A 16,411-nucleotide genomic window follows, 5' to 3' on the forward strand; every position below is an offset into this window, starting at 1 on the left:
CCGGGGGACCTGCCAGGACTCTCTTGATTGCTCTGTGAGTGTTGTCTCTTCACTGCGCAATCCCAGAACCCCCTGCTGATCTTTTGATTTGCCATGTGTGTTCCTCTGGATGCATTTAGTGCAAAGTAGGGGAAAGACAAGAAAGCCAAAATCCCGCGCTTAAGTCAGCCTTCGGATGGCTTGTAAAGATACCGTGACCTGACTTGGATCACTTTGAACTACACATCTTTTCAATAATGTTTACCTGATGCAGCCAGTGATCTTATTCTGGCCTAAAGGGTGGTCAGTGGTCACTACCCCTGAAAGTCTATTTAAGAACCCGTCCTGTGCCGGGCGGTGGTGGCACATGCCTTTAATCCCAGCACTCGGGAGGCAGAGCCAGGTGTACAAAGCGAGTTCCAGGACAGGCACCAAAACTACACAGAGAAACCATATCTCGAAAAAAGAAAAAAAAAAAAACGAAACAACGACAACAACAAAAAAGAGCCCATCCTATGTTTCTGACAGTGTCTCAAAGGGTGACTTTACTTGTTAGTATGATTCCTTGGCATAATGAGCCTAACAGATTCTTTTCAAAAAGTTGGCTTGATGGAGGCACTTAACCCTGAAAACAATTGATGACTGTAAAAATGAGGATAAATTAACTGGAAAAAGTGAGATTTCCCTTTTCTTGTTTTATGTCCTAGGTACTTGAAGATTGTTTTAATAGAAGAAAAGGTAAAACTTGTTCCTGAACTAAAGCTATTAACAGATTCTCGTTAAGTAACTTTTATTGTGAGCATCTGCCTTTTTAATTATATGGCCGATACTGTTTAAGAACTTAAGTGCTAGTGAAAGAGAGAATGAACTATTAAAACATTGTATAAAAATGGATGTATTGAAGGTAGCATGTAACCCCTTTTTAAAAAATAAGTTATTTTCCCTTTTTTGAGACAAGATCTCAATATGTAGCCTTGGCTGCCTGAAACTCACTATGTAGACCATACTGGCCTCAAACACATAAGGATCCTCCTGCCCCTTCTTCTTGAGTGCTGGGATTAAAAGCTTGTGCCACCATATTTGGCTTATTTTAATTTAATTTTATTTATTTATTTTTCTCTCTGTGTGTGTGTGTGTGTGTGTGTGTGTGTGTGTGTGTACACGTACACACACGTGCAAAGGCATCAGATCCCAGTTGTGAAGTTTCAGGCAGTTGTGAGCTGCCTGATGTGAGTTCTTCGAATTGAACTTAAGTTATCTGGAAGAGCACTATGCTGTCTTGACCATAGAGCCATCTTTCAAGCCCATTAACATTTCAAATTCAGCTTCTCTACAGTCACTGTGGCTTTGTGATCCTGACTGTCTGAACTGGAAGTCATAGCTCGATGACATTCTTGAGCTTTATGGTTTTACTGAAACTGAATGCTGTTTTTCTCCTTTTTCCCCCTGTACAGTATTTTTTTATGGGCAGTTTGCCTTTATTTTGTTTCAAAGTTTTCTGTGGTGATATACTGTGTACCCCAATAAAGCTTGCCTGAGGATCAAAAGACAGAGCCAGCCACTAGATTATACATAGAGGCCAGACGGTGACACACACCCTTAATCCAAATAGATCTCTATGAGTTCAAGGCCACACTGGAAACAGAGCCAGGCAGTGGTGACACACACCCTTAATCCCAGTACTGGGAAGCACACGCCTTTAATCACAGGAACTGAGGAAACAGGAACTAAGGCAGTTTAGCTGAGACCCTTTCAGATGAGGACTCAGAGGCTTTCAGTCTGAGGATTCATGGAAACAGGATCCGCTGAGGAGTTGGCGAGGTGAGGTTGGCTGTGGCTTGCTCTGCTTCTCTGATCTTTCAGCTTTCACCCCAATGTCTGGCTCTGGGTTTTTTATTAAAAGACCATCTAAGATTGGAACAACAGTTTTCTCTGAAGGTATCTGTAGAAATTGGAGTCGTGCGTATTGTGTCTGGAATGAGAAGTACCAAGAATTATTTGAAACCGTGGTTTCGGTGGTCACTTGCTTTCCTTCTCTTTTTAGTTATTTCTTTGATGGCAATGCATTTTACTTCTTTCCCAGCATACTGTGGGTCATTTCAAGTCCAATTCTTTGCTTCTAATTTTATATTTCTCCCCAGTAGAGATCTATAACAAATGAAACTGCCGGCATTAGTCTAGAGAACATTTTTAAGGTCTTGGTAGGTTTGTTTCTCTTTTGTGATTTTATATGAAGTTATTCTTGGTGGTTTTTTCCTCTCTGCAGGTTTCATCCCTGACCAGATCTATGCATCATCATGGCACTGTATTTTGACCACCGAATCAAAGCCCCAGATGCATCCAGATCTCCCTCTCTTATTACCTGGCACCCCACCCACCCATTCCTGGCAGTCGCATCCATAAGCCCATCTTCTGGAGGCACCGTAGATGTCTACCTTGAACAGGTGAGTCATCAGAGCCATTTTGACTTCAGCAGCCAGCTCTTGTGTTCTTTTCTTTTCTTGAGACGTGGAGGCCAGGAGTCGGGATAACTCTGCTCTAGATTTCTCCTCATTGGTTCTTCCTAAAGACCAATTATTCCCAATCATCAAAGCCTTCATGTGTTGCACGAATCCCAAATGGTCTTATAATAAAAGACCTGGAGCCAGCAGATATTGGGGTAAATGCTAAAAGATCAGAGAGACAAAGGAACAAGCCACAGCCACTTCTTACCCCACCAACTCCTCAGCCGATCTCCACGAGTCCTCAGACTGAATGCCTCTGAGTCCTCAGCCGAAAAGCTCTCTAATTTCTGTCTCCTCACGCCTTGTATACCTTTCTCTGCCCAGCCATTTCACTTCCTATCTCAGCCTTCCTAGTACTGGGATTAATGGCGTATATGCTTCTCAAATACTGGGATTAACGATGTGTGCCACCACTGCCTGGCTCTGTTTCTCTCCTAGACTAGATCAATCTCACGTAGCCCAGTGTGACCTTGAACTCACAGAGATCCAGAAAGATCTCTGCCTCTCAAGTGCTAGGATTAAAGGTGTGTGCTACCAGTGCCTGACCTCTATGTTTAACTCTGTGGCTGGCTCTGTCCTCTGATCTTCAGGCAAGTTTTATTAGAGTACAACAAAATATCACCACATTCATATATGGCAGTTCTTTTATCCCTGCCATATAGATTCAAGAGCATGCTTAAACCTGACCCCTGTGCTGTACATGCTTTCTTCAACTCTTCATGTTGGCCCTTTGAATTCTTTAGATTTATTTATTTTACATGCATGACTGTTTTGCCTGTTTGGGCGTCTGTGCACCAGGTGCATGTCTCCGAGGTCAGAAGGCAGCACTGGTACTGGAGTTATATAGATGGTTGTGAGCTGTCATGTTGTTGCTGGGAACCAAACCCAGGCCTTTAGCAAAGTCAGTAAGTACCCTGAACCCCTGAGCCATCTCTCCATCCCATGTTGACCCTTTCAAGCTGTACTAGTTTCCTATGGCTGCTATAACAAGTTATCACAAACTGGGTGTCTTCAAAGGATAGAAACTCCTTTTTTCACAGCTATAGAGGTCAGAATATAGAAGATTTGGACCTTGCTGGCCAACCAGCCTAGCTGAAGCAGTTAGATCTAGGTTCATATGAGAGAATCTATCTCAAAATAAGGTGAGCTGTCGAGATGACTCTGTGAGTAAAGGTGCTTGCTTCCAAGCCTGAGGACCTGAGTTCACCTACAGGACCCACATGAAGGAAGTAAAAAACTAATTCCCCCAAGTTGTCCTCTGTCTGACCTCCACACACATTATGGCACACACATGTGTTTACACATAAAGAAAGTAATTTTTTGTTGTTCTTTTTTTTTTTTTTTTTTTTTTTTTTGGTTTTTCGAGACAGGGTTTCTCTGTGTAGCTTTGCGCCTTTCCTGGAACTCACTTGGTAGTCCAGGCTGGCCTTGAACTCACAGAGATCCGCCTGGCTCTGCCTCCCGAGTGCTGGGATTAAAGGCGTGCGCCACCACCGCCCGGCTTGTTGTTCTTTTTGAGACAAGGTTTCTCTGGGTATCCCTGGGTATGGAACTCACTCTGTAGATGAGACTGGCCTCAGACTCAGAGATCAGCCTGCCCCTGCCTCCTGAGTGCTAGGATTAAAGACATGTGCCACCACTACCCAGCTTATAAGTAATTGTTTAAAAAAGATTCTATTTTTATTTTGTGTGTGTGAGTGTGCATGTATGCCAATACCCTTGTTTGCTAGAAGATATCAGATTATTGGAGCTGGAGTTAGAGATGATGTGGGTGTTGGGAACTGATCACGTCCTCTGGAAGAGCAGCAAGAACTCTTTAACTGCTGAACCATCTCTTCAGCTCCCAATAAATAATTTGTTAGTTAAAAATAATGGGGAGAGTGACTGAGGAAGATACCTATCTTCATTCTCTAGTCTCCACGGAGGCTGTATTCAAGTACATGCACATGTACACACGGAAGACCAGCTGTCACATCTCCTTATTAAATAGCTCTTCTGATCTTAAACTATCTGATATAAATTGTGTGTGTTAGACAGTTTCTTGATATACCTGCCACTGTCTACAATGGGAGATTTTACTTCTTGTCCCACATAGGGTGAGCCTGTGCCTGACACCCACATTGAAAGGTCCTTCCGAGTCACTTCACTATGCTGGCACCCAACAAGGCTTATCCTGGCTATTGGCTGGGAGACTGGAGAAGTGATAATGTTTAATAAGCAGGACAAGGAGCAGCACACAGTGCCCCTGCCACATACCACTGACATTGCCATCCTCAGCTGGAGTACCAGTGGGAGCTGCCTGGTATCTGGAGATAAGGTAAGAAGTACACAATCTCCATCCCCACCATGCACATAAGGATGCATGTGAACGGTGCTAAAGGCCAAGTTATTCTGTCTGTGTCTGCATGCTTTTATTATCAGTTTTAATAAGTTTTTCTAAGGCTTGTAATTTACCAGTAGCGGCTTTTTTTTAGGGCTTTTATTTTTAGTCAACTGTTCTAACACTTTATTATCAGTCACCTTTTACTCTCTTCATCCATAAATATTTCTAAAGCCTTTATCTTGTCAGTCAAAATTGTATTATTCTCCTTAGTAACTAATCATAAGGTTTGCATATTATCAGTCACTTTCTTGATCTCCTCAGTGGTAAATATTTCTAAAGCCTTCATCTTGTCAGTCAAAGCTGTCTTATTCTACTTAGTAACTATTTGTAAGGCTTGCATACCATGTTCTAACACCTGTATCTTTTCAATCTCTCATATCTGACACCATTATCAAACCATTTTTTTAAGGATAAGATATGAATTGCCAGACTAATAACAATTATGACCAAAGTTGTATTGATCCCAGCTAAGTTGTTTATCTACTCAGTTAGTTTTTCTAGCATCCTGTCCATAGTAGCAGTGAGCACAGTCTTAATGCCCTGCATTTTTTTTTTTTTTTTTTTTTTTGGTTTTTCGAGACAGGGTTTCTCTGTGTAGCTTTGCGCCTTTCCTGGAACTCACTTGGTAGTCCAGGCTGGCCTCGAACTCACGGAGATCCGCCTGGCTCTGCCTCCCGAGTGCTGGGATTAAAGGCGTGCGCCACCACCGCCCGGCATGCCCTGCATTTTAATATTCCCAGTCATTGACCTGGGAAAGGTTTTAAGATTGTCTTTTCCCGTTTTTATTTTCTTTTATTAATAGTTTACCGTTTAAAAGTTGTCAAGTGTCTTACTGCAGCTCAGATCCTCGGAGAACTGTTGTAAATGCAGTGATGATGTTTGACCAGCAAGTATAGCCAATGCTTGGATGGCTGGATCTTACAAAGGTAGTCAGATGTAGTGACCATGTTTGACCAGAAGATGGAGTAGGTGCGGCGCCACAGCAGCTCAGGCTCTGCACGCCCCAGCTACAACAGGCTCTGTTCCAGCTCTTGTTCCCTGAACAAAACTGGTTTGAAAGAACAGCTGTACACTGCACTAGATTGTACTCTAGCGCTTGCCTGCGCTGGGCTTGGGGAAGTAGCAGGGCACAGCGAAAATGCACAAGGCAGGTGTGCGGTTTTGGGGCGCGAGCAGGTCACCCCCAGGAGCAGGTTGACCTTGTGGGCTAGGCTTAGGGCCAGATAGGCACAGGCAGCCGTGGAGCGCCAGATAAAGAAGGAAGTCAGCGGAATGAGTTACGTTTTATTAATAGGCAAAATCTGTGCACAATAATTACAAGATAGGACAACGATCCAAACCTGGAGACCAGTTGCTATGTCGCCACTTATACCACTGCTTCTTCATTCTAATGGGGGATGGGGAATCTGAACCAAGCCACAGCCATTTGCTCCATGGCTTGTTGCCAGTTCGTCCACTTTCCAAGAAGGCGTCATCTCACCGCCCTGCATTTTTTTTGGGTCATGTACCCTCTAATAAAAACTCCATCCTCTGGGCCAAGCTGCTCCTTTCAATTGGCTAGGGGACCCGATGACAGAATTCCCATAACAGTCAGTGTCCTATTGTTGGGAAGAGACACCATGACCAAGGCAATTCTTATTAAATAAAACATTAGTGGGAGCTTGATTACAGTTTCAGAGGGAGAGTCCAGTGATTATCATGGTAGGAAGCAGACAGGTATGATGTTGCACAGTAGCTGAGAAGAGCTTTACCTCCTGACCTGCAGGCAGCAAGCAGAGAGAGACACTGGGCCTGGCATGGAATTTTGAAACTTCAAACCTCACTCCCAGCAACCTACTTCTTCAACAAGGCCACACGTCCAAATCCTTCTAATCCTTTTAATACAGTTCCGTTCCCTGGTGACTAAGCATTCAAACATGGGAGCTTATGGGGGCCATTCTCAATCAACCCACCACACTCCCCTAAACTTCAGGTCTTGGGTAGCCGAGAGAGAAATAGTACAGTGGGAAGCCTGTCAGTAATAGACTGCAACAAGATTGGGAAAGGTGCTCTGCCATCACGACAAGGTGTGAGAGCACTCGTATATGTGTGCTTGAGTGAGACGTGCCAGTGGGCAACCCCTGAAACTGCAGGTAGAGTTCGGCTGTAACCTCTTCGTTTACACAGTAGTCTCATAGTTCACATATTTATGTGGCCCTTGGATATATTTTTTTCCTGGACTTGACACTAGAAAAAGCTCACAAGTTCATTGACTTCTCCCTACATAGAGCTTAGCAGCACCCTCACTAAGGACTCTATGACTATCAAGGCCAGTGTCCACGTGATGCCAGAGGAGCCTTAGCACGTACCCTACATGTTGTTGACACTAACATGTCTACCTTTTCTCTTCCTGTGTGCACTTTTTTCCTGCATATTTGCAAATTCACAGATACTGTGATGCTTGACTTCTAAGTACACCTGGCACCTAACTTTCAGACATCTCCCACATCACTACTAAGTTTCTGTCACATTCAGGAAACTGAACATTGATACAGTACCGTTACCCTATAGGCAATGCATATTAAAATTTCTCTTATCTGGACTGGGAAAATAAAGTTTTTGCCATGTAAACATGAGGATCAGAATTTGGATCATCAGCTGCCTGACAGTGGTGGTGCACACCTTTAATTCCAGCACTTAGAAAGCAGAGGTAGGCAGAGCTCTGAGTTCAAAGCCAGCCTGGTCTATATAGTGAGTTCCAGGACAACCAGGGATACACAGAGAGACCCTATCTTGGGGGGTAAACAAAAGAATTCGGATCATCAGAATGCATGTAAAAGCCAGGTAGGTGTGTCATCTGCTGTAATCCCAGCACTCAGGAGGCCGAGCAAGTGTTAGCTAAACTAGCTGGACTCAGCAAGCTTTGAGTCCAGCTAGTTTTGGCTAATGAGAGACCCTACCTCATTAAATAAATTGAAGCACAACTGAGGAAGATATCCAACATCAACTTCAGGCCTCTACACATAACACTTGTGCCCACATCCATGTGAACATGCATATGCACACATGCACACAACACACACATACGCCTCCCCAAAGGTTTGCCACTTGTTGCAGTAACGTCCTTTATAGCTGTCTTCCTGTGTGTTCTGACTCAAGGGACTTAGCTCACACCTTCCTGTGTTCTGCCTGCATATGTTCCTGCAGGCCAGAAGAGAATACCAGCTCTCATTATAGATGGTTGTGAGCCACCACGTGGTTGCTGGAATTGAACTCAGGACCTCTGGGAGAACAATCAGTGCTCTTAACCACTAAGCCATCTTCCATCCCCTAAAAGCAGTTTCTTGAAAGATAAATGTGTAGCATCTTGGTAGTTCTGTAAAGTCTATTTCTCTAGCTCTTGAGGATGAGTGTCATTTCTAGGGATCATTTCTATTTTTTTTTATTCTTCTCTCATACAATACATCCAGACCACAGTTTCCCTCCCTCCACTCCTCCTAGTCCTCTCACCCACCCCTGCTCCCCCAGATCCACTCCTCCTCCATTTCCCTTCAGAAACGAGCAGACCTCCCAGGGATATCCACTAAACACAGCATAGTAAGATACAGAAAGACTGGGCACAAACCCTCATATCAGGGTTAGGCAAGGCAATCCAGAAGAAGGAAAAGGGTCCCAAGGACAGTTAAAAGAGTCAGAGACACCCCCACTCCCACTGTTAGTAGTTCTACAAGAACACCAAGCTAACAACCATGATATATTTGCAGAGGACCTAGTGTACACCTCCGCAGGTTCCACAATTGAGGTTTCAGTCTCTGTGTGTCCCTGTGAGCCCTGCTTAGTTGATTCTGTGGGCCATGTTCTTGTGGTATCCTTGACCATTCTGACTCCCCCTTTTCCTTGTTTCAAGGGGTTCCTCCGAATTCCAAGGGAAGAGACCGACGGAGATCTCCAATTTGGGCTCTCTCTGTACCTAATGTTTCATTTGCCCATTTTTTATTGGGTTTTTCCTTTTTCAAAATTTTTGTTTGTTTATTTTTACATCCCAACCAAAGCTTCCCCTCCCTCCTCTCTTCCCAGTCCCTCCCCCAGCCTCCCATCCACTCCTCCTCCTCTGTTTCTCTTCAGAAAACAATGGGCCTCCCATGGATATCAGCCAGCCGTGGTATATCAAGTTGTAGTGAGACTAGGCACCTCCTCTTCTATTAAGGCTGGATGAGGCAAACTGGTAGGAGGAATGGGTCCCAAAAGCTGGCAACAGTCAGAGATAGCCCCTGCTCCCACTGTTAGAGTCTCACAAGAAGACCAAGCTACACAGCTGTAACATATGCAGAGGGCCTAGGTCAGTCCCATGCAGGCTCCCTGGTTGTTGGTTCAGTCTCTAGGAGCCCCTCTGAACCCAGGTTAGTTGGTTCTGTGGGTTTTCTTGTGGTGCCCTTGACCCCACTGGCTTCTACAATCCTTCCTCCCCCTCTCCCACAGGATTTCCCCAAGCTCTGCCTCTTGTTTGGCTGTATGTCTCTGCATCTGTTTCATCAGTTGCTGGGTGAAGCCTCTCTGATGACATTTGGGCTAGGCACCAATCTATGAGTACAGCAGAATATCATTAATGAGCTTTCCACCTTCATATTATGAAATAGTCTGACAGTCTCCTGTGAGATAGAATAATTCAGAATCATTACATTTCATCATCCTCATCTTGACAAAATCAAGAAACAACTAACCAAACAGATTATGCAGGCATAAAATGAAACTCAGGTGTGAGCTAAGTCCCTTGAGTCAGAACATTTAAGAAAAGAAATGTTTAATCCTTCTCAGAAAATCTAACGTTGTGCTGGAACTAATTTAATTATGAGCTAAAGCAGGAAGATCGGTATAAAGAGTGAGCAAACCGCTCACCAGGCTTGAGCCCAGCAACTTCTCCACTCTTCCACAAACACCCCTGTTGTGCTCACCAAGGGAAGCAACCGAGACCAGCTGAAGGCAGAAAATATATACTTAATCTGGGGCCAGCAGGCTGTCCTATTCACTGGGCAAAAGCCCAGCATTTCGGGAAGAAAGACCTTCCTTCCCTTCTCTGTCCCAAATCCAGAGGCCACTTCACCCCAGCACCTCATGTGTACCAGTCAATAGCATCTGAGCAAGGGACTATCCCCAGAAAGAAATATCTCCAGGGATCTCACTGAATGTGTATTAGAAATCCTGTTGCTCTAGAAGAGCCTAGAATGCCATCATACAGGCCAGGCCATTTGTCTTCTCCCAGTATCTCTTGCAGAGGCCAGTATGAAGGTTAAGGAGACCTACACCCCAACATGTGGCCAGCTAGTCTTTAATCAAGCTTTTCAGGGGTGTGCTATTAGAATGTAGCGCACCACTCACATTCTCCAGTCAGTTCAACCAGTTGTGATGGAGTCTTTTCCTCCCACGTCTAGACTTCTCTGGCACTTAGGATGTAATTGATCTGAGCTTCTGGTGACTTCCAGATTGAACACAGCGTTTCCCAAGCGTTTGGACTTGAGTTTTCAGTGCTTCCTGTAATGAAAGAACCAGGACTCCCGGGAGTCACATCAAAAGGCCTCAGGGCAACTGGAAATGCCCCCAGTGGTCAGAGCTAGAAAAGTCTGAGCAACAGAGTTTAACAGCATGTAGATTATAACCAAAGCAGGAAATACATACTTAAGAGTCCATGCTGATATAAACATGCTTATCAGTAAACAAATAATGGGAAAGAAACAAATTCCTTATGCTGAAGAATACCAAATAATTTATGTAGCTACTTCGTCCTTGAGGAAGTATAATGTTGACTCCCACCCCTTAAATGAGAAATGCACACTGCATCCTTCTTTCTCAGGAGTACAGCATAGAAAGAAAGGGAGGAAAAGGAGCCACTTTACAATGTATAAAAGCTACCTCTACAAGGTGTCATGGTCAACATCACAGTGATGAGTTGTGTTTGTAGTAGGACCTGCTTCTCTGATCCTCCCCCAACAGATCTATAACCCCAATCCAGCTATGGGGAAAACGTCAGATAGATCCCAGTGGAGCAGTGCCCTACACTGCTCCTGAGCAGCACCTTAGTACTAAGCAAATGGAATGTTGAGGAAATCACTGCCCACAGGAGCCTAAGAAGATAGGACAGCTAATGTCATGTGGAATCCTGTTAGGCTCCTGGGACAGAAAAGGGATAGTAAGGGAAGCTGAAGAACTCTGAATAAAGTAGTGTGGACTCAGTTGGTAGTGATAAAAATATTAGCTCATTAATTTCCAGGCAAGTGTTTCCTCTCCTACCCCCCCCCCCCCCCCCCGCCCAGAAGTGCTAGAGACTGAATTCAGAGCTTGTGTACTAAGAATAAGAAAGCACTCTACTGCTGACCTGTATCCCAAGCCCTAGCTCATTAACTCTAAGAAATGTACCATACAATACAGTAGTAGGGAAACTGGAGTCATCTATAGGAGCTCTGTACTGTAAACCAAAATCTGTTCTAAAGTTAGCAGTTCATTCTAAGCGCATGACAGCTGCTCTCTCTAGGACTGAGGAAGAGGAGGGGCCACAGAGGAGAGTTGTGGTTCTAGAAATACTTTTGAATAGTATGGCATTTCCATGGTGCACATGTAGTACAGTAATGTTTTTTAACAAGGAATCGCCAATGTTGTGCCTCTCCATTTATTGTTTACCTCCAATCAGTGGTCCTGTAAGAATGTGTCCTTATACACGTTGTTGGCCCCCTGCAGCTTGGAGTCCTGCTCTTGTGGAGACTGGACCAGCGGGGCCGAGTACAGGGGACTCCACTCCTGAAACACGAATACGGGAAGCCACTCACCCATTGCATCTTCCGGCTCCCCCCGCCTGGAGAGTAAGTATGAAGCCCCACTGGGTCTGGCTTGTCTCTCCCTTCATCCTGGGGGTGGGCTGTATGGCTCCTGACCCAGATGGACCCAGCCCCAAGTCATTCTAGAAGTTTTGACTGCTGTGTCCTTTACTCTCAGGAATCTGGTTCAGTTGGCAAAGGCAGCAGTAAGTGGTGATGAGAAAGCCCTGGACATGTTTAACTGGAGAAAAAGCAGCTTTGGAAGTTTCCTGAAGACGGGGTCTCAAGAGGGGCTGTCTTTCTTTGTCAGTCTGATGGATGGTGAGCAACTTGGGATGTAATTGTGGGAACCAAAGAGATTTTACTTTAGGCTGACAGTAGTGCTTCTGTGTGAAATGAAGACAGGCTACAGGACACATCTCTTTGGATGCTGGGCTCCCTGAAGATGTCCTCCTGCTTAGATGGCGCTGTGCTTGCTCTCGAAGAAATGAGGACAGGCCATCTTAATTTGTTTTGGAGCGTTTTCCTCAAGAAGTTTTGTTATTGTTTATTTTTTTGTTTTGTTTTGAGATAGGGTCTCACTATGTAGCCTAGGCTTGCCTCAAATTCATGATCTTCCTTCTGCCACAGTCTCCTAAATATTGGGACTATAGGCATACACCATTATCTATGCCCAGCTCATCAAGACACTTTTAGGATTTTTGTCTGGTTGATGGGTTGATTAATTTTTTTCATTGGTATTGTTTTCGTTTAGGGGTTTGTTTGGGGTTTTGTTGTTGGTTTTTGTTTTTTTGTTTGTTTGTTTGTTTTTGAGACAAGGTCTTACTGCATACCCCTGGCAGGCCTAGAACATGCTATGTAGACCAGACTATGTAGACTTGCCTCTGCCTCCAAAGTGCTGGGATTAAAGGTGTGTGCCACCAAGCCTGCCCTCATGGAGGGTTTTGGTTTTGTTTGTTTGTTTATTTCTTTTTTTCTTTGAGACAGGGTTTCTCTGTGTAGCCTTGGCTATCCTGAAACTCACTCTGTAGATCAGGCTGACCTTGAACTCACAGAGTTCTGCCTCCCGTGCTTCCCCTGTTATTCAGTCTGCATAATTATCAAGTACTTGCTGTATGCTAGATGTGTTTCAGGTTCTTGAGAATGAAGCATAAGCAGGACAATGACAGTTTGCCCTTGTAACCTGCAGCTAGCCCTCCCTCACAGAGGCTACTATTAAGCACCTGTTGATTATATGTTTACCTATTTTGCGGTTTTGTTTTTGCCTAGTCTGATCTTCAACTCTTGGAACCCTCCTACCTCAGCTTCCTGAGTGCTGAGATTATAGCTATACCACCATGCTGTCAGTTGATTTTAACATCACTTGTTCTCAGGAAAAGCAGGAGACACACTTTACTGCCAGGACTGAACAAATACATTCTGAAGCTAATGAGAAACCGTGATAGTCAGGTGTGGTACCTGGCCGAGCCCAAGAAATGAGAGCCACAGGAGGTGGCTGGGTTTGAGAAGGGAGGCTGCTGATGTTGGAAAAGATCACAGGTTTATAATTTCTGGATAGGAGAGACCTTTCATTTTAGAGGACAAAGAGATAGAGCCAGTGGAGAGGGACAGTTGAGGAAGTCCCGGAGGGAATACCCAAGCGGGTGCGTCACCAAGGGGCAGGGGGAGGTATAGGAAGGAGAGCTGAGGGGAAGGAGTGATGCTGGCAGCCTGCAAGAGGCTGTATACAGAGTTATGGAGGATCTAGATCTAGATCGCTGCCTAGCCCCCAAGATGTGCTTTAATTTCCCTCTGTGGAAGATGGGGATTATATTAGTGTCTACTGTCCTGTTGTCTCATGACCCTGCTCCATGATCTCTGCTTATTAAATACTAAAATGGTTAAAATTAACTTAGATGACTTCGAACTTTCCATTTAATGAGAACTCAAGTTATCCATGGAGAATAAGATGAGACCAGAGGACAAGAAGGTCCTTGTGGAGGCTCTTGAAGAACTTCAGGAATGAGCCAAAGAATCCCTGGAACTCACTGATCACTCAGACACCTAAGAAGAAACCAAGGAGGCAGAGCAGATGGTGCTGGCCAGTGTTGAAGCGGTTGTTCAGGGCAGGGCAGGAAGAGGAGTCTGTGTGGGGAGAAGAGATGCTGTAGTACCACTGCCTCCTGAAGTTCAGATGCTAAGGAGCTGGGGAGGACAAAAGAGGGAAGGTGAGAGAGAGCCAGGCTGGATGGCAATGATACAGCCAATGACATGAGACCTGAGGGCCGAGAGAAGAGTCATCGTTTAGGGTCTCAGGATAGGGAGGGTACAAATACCCCTAAAGGCTGGAGAAATGGCTCAGTGATTGAGAATTCCGGCTGCTCTTCCAGAGGACTCCAGTTCAACTCCCAGAACCCACATGGTAGCTCACACCCATTTAGAACTCCAGTCCCAGGGGAATCTGACGGCCTCTCTGGGCACTGCATGCCTGTGGTACACATACATATATGCCAGCAAAACAGCCATACACATAAAATAAAGATAAATAAATAAAAACAAAATGAAAAAATACACCTAAAGATAGTGAACACAGATGATGGAACAGTTAGATAGAAGGCTACAGACTCAGATGGGCTGGATACTAATTATGTCATCCAGGAGAGTAGTGGGGAAAGAATCTAGAGACAGCTATCCTGGCCAGTAAAGCAGAGATCATACCAGAGATGGTAGCCTGAGAAACATTGTGGCAAATGTCTTAAGTTCTTATAAAGATGATAGACCTTTTATCAGAGCATCCCTAAGTAGATAGAAACTGTTGCTCATGGGTACCATGGAAAGACTGATGAGCATGCCGGGTAGCGGTGGCACACACCTTTAATCCCAGCACTTAGGTGGCAGAGGCAGGTGGATCTCTGTGAGTTCGAGGCCAGCCTGGTCTACAGAGCGAGATCCAGGACAGGCACCAAAGCTACACAGAGAAACCCTGTCTTGGGGGGGAAAAAAAAAAAAAGACCAATGAGCCAGGAGCCACCTCTTTCCCCAGGGACAGTGCACTATGTGGATGAAAAAGGCAAGACTGCCCAGGTGGCGTCCACAGATAGCTCCGTCCAGATGCTGTTCTACATTGAGAAGAGAGAAGCACTGGTTGTGGTTACCCAGAACCTCTTGCTGTCTTTGTATGTGGTGACTCCTGAGGGGGAAGCTGAAGAAGTGATGAAGGTAGGTGAAAGCAGTGCTGGACTAGCCGGCCTACTGGATTGTGCTAAGGACCTGGGAGTCTTGCCTGTTTTGACTGTCTTTTCTATCTTGGTTAGCAAGACTGAAGAGCTGTCCTTGCTTAGAAGAGCAGCTAGCCTAGCTGTTCAGTGTCACTTCTTACTCTGGGCTATTGAGTATAAGTGAGGAACATGAAAGATTTTCCAGTATCTCTGAACAGGTGTGGGTAAGATCAGGGTTACCTAGGCTTCTAGTCTGTGCCCTTCTCAATTAGAGAATTCCCCTTCAGCATCCCATTGGACTTCCACACAGAGTTGGATAGAACAGGAGACATTGTCCCCACTTTGCAGCTATATGAAAGTGCTCTAAGGAGGCTCACTTACTGTCCCAGAGCTGGGGGTGGCATTGCCCGGTGTCTATTACAGTGGCAGTTCTGTACCATATTCTTTCACATCTGCTGTTTGCCACCATAGGTGTTTACTTTGTTTTATGCAGTGAACAAATGTTAGTTACCTTGGCTGAACTGTAATGTTAAGATGCCAGGATGTCCATGAAAGACAGCTGTGTTGTAGCCCTGAGACCCTCTGCACGTTTAAGAGGCCCACTGGAGGGCTGGAGAGATGGCTCAGAGGTTAAGAGCACTGGCTGTTCTTCCTGTGGTACTGAGTTCAATTCCCGGCAACCACATGGTGGCTCTCAACCATCTGTAATGAGATCTGGTGCCCTCTTCTGGAGGGCAGGGGTACATGCAGACAGAGCATTGTATACATAATAAATAAATCTTTGAAAAAAAAAAAAAAAGAGGCCCACAGGAAAGGCGTCCGTTGCCACATGCTCCTAGATAAAGGTCACTTGTACACCCTGTACAGTTCATTTAAGAGCCCTGTTGCTTGCTGCCCCTATTCATCTTTTGCTCCTCTTTTCTTTCTTTCTTTTTTTTTTTAAGTATGTGTAGGTGTTTTGCTTGCATGTATGTCTCTATACCAAAAGATGCTTGGTGCCCATGGAGGCCAGAAGAGGGTGTTGGATCCCGTGAAACTGGAGTGGGCCATCATGTGGGTCCGGGCAGTTGAACCCAAGTCCTTTGGAAGAGCAGTCAGTGCTCTTAAATATTGAGCCATCTCTCCAACCCTTTTTTATCAGTTTTCTTTTGGTTTGGGGGCTTTTGTTTGTTTGTTTGTTTGTTTGTTTTTTGGTTTTTCGAGATAGGGTTCCTCTGTGTAGCCCTGGCTGTCCTGGATCTCACTCTGTAGACCAGGCTGGCCTCAAACTCACAGAGCTCTGCCTGCCTCTGCCTCCTGAGTGCTGGCATTAAAGGCATGCACCACCGCCCCCAGCATATTTTTTGTTTCTTTGAGACAAGGTCTCATGTTTCCACCTTGGCCTGGAACTTGCTATATAGCCAAGACTGTCCTTGAACTTCTGATCGTCCTGCCTTAGTCTCTTTAATTCTGGGATTATAGGGGTGAGCCAGAATGCCCAGCTGGTCCCGATTTATAAGAATCCATGAACCGTAGAGAATGCTGAGCTTTCCCTAATGATACTCCTCTAGGTTGGAGAGTTCA

The 16,411-nt window shown here is 45.0% G+C and overlaps 1 protein-coding gene across 8 annotated transcripts in view; it reads left to right on the forward strand.

Annotated features, from left to right (window-relative positions):
* The window catches only part of Ift140 (intraflagellar transport 140), an 88,909-nt gene that overhangs the window by 707 nt on the left and 71,791 nt on the right, over positions 1 to 16,411 (forward strand). For 7 of the 8 annotated variants that reach the window (XM_052758674.1, XM_052758672.1, XM_052758675.1 and 4 more), the window contains exons 2-6: positions 2,246 to 2,423; positions 4,579 to 4,800; positions 11,575 to 11,696; positions 11,830 to 11,972; positions 14,674 to 14,849. In XM_052758674.1, coding sequence (XP_052614634.1) covers positions 2,277 to 2,423; positions 4,579 to 4,800; positions 11,575 to 11,696; positions 11,830 to 11,972; positions 14,674 to 14,849 — 810 coding nt within the window. In that variant the 5' untranslated portion in view covers positions 2,246 to 2,276. Of the gene's footprint in view, positions 1 to 686; positions 718 to 2,245; positions 2,424 to 4,578; positions 4,801 to 11,574; positions 11,697 to 11,829; positions 11,973 to 14,673; positions 14,850 to 16,411 lie in introns of all 8 variants that reach the window. The other variant, XM_052758673.1, reaches the window with a different exon arrangement.

Source organism: Peromyscus californicus, unplaced genomic scaffold (assembly GCF_007827085.1).
Source record: "Peromyscus californicus insignis strain IS unplaced genomic scaffold, ASM782708v3 Scaffold_3__1_contigs__length_106647218, whole genome shotgun sequence".
NCBI classification, from domain to species: Eukaryota; Metazoa; Chordata; class Mammalia; order Rodentia; family Cricetidae; genus Peromyscus; species Peromyscus californicus.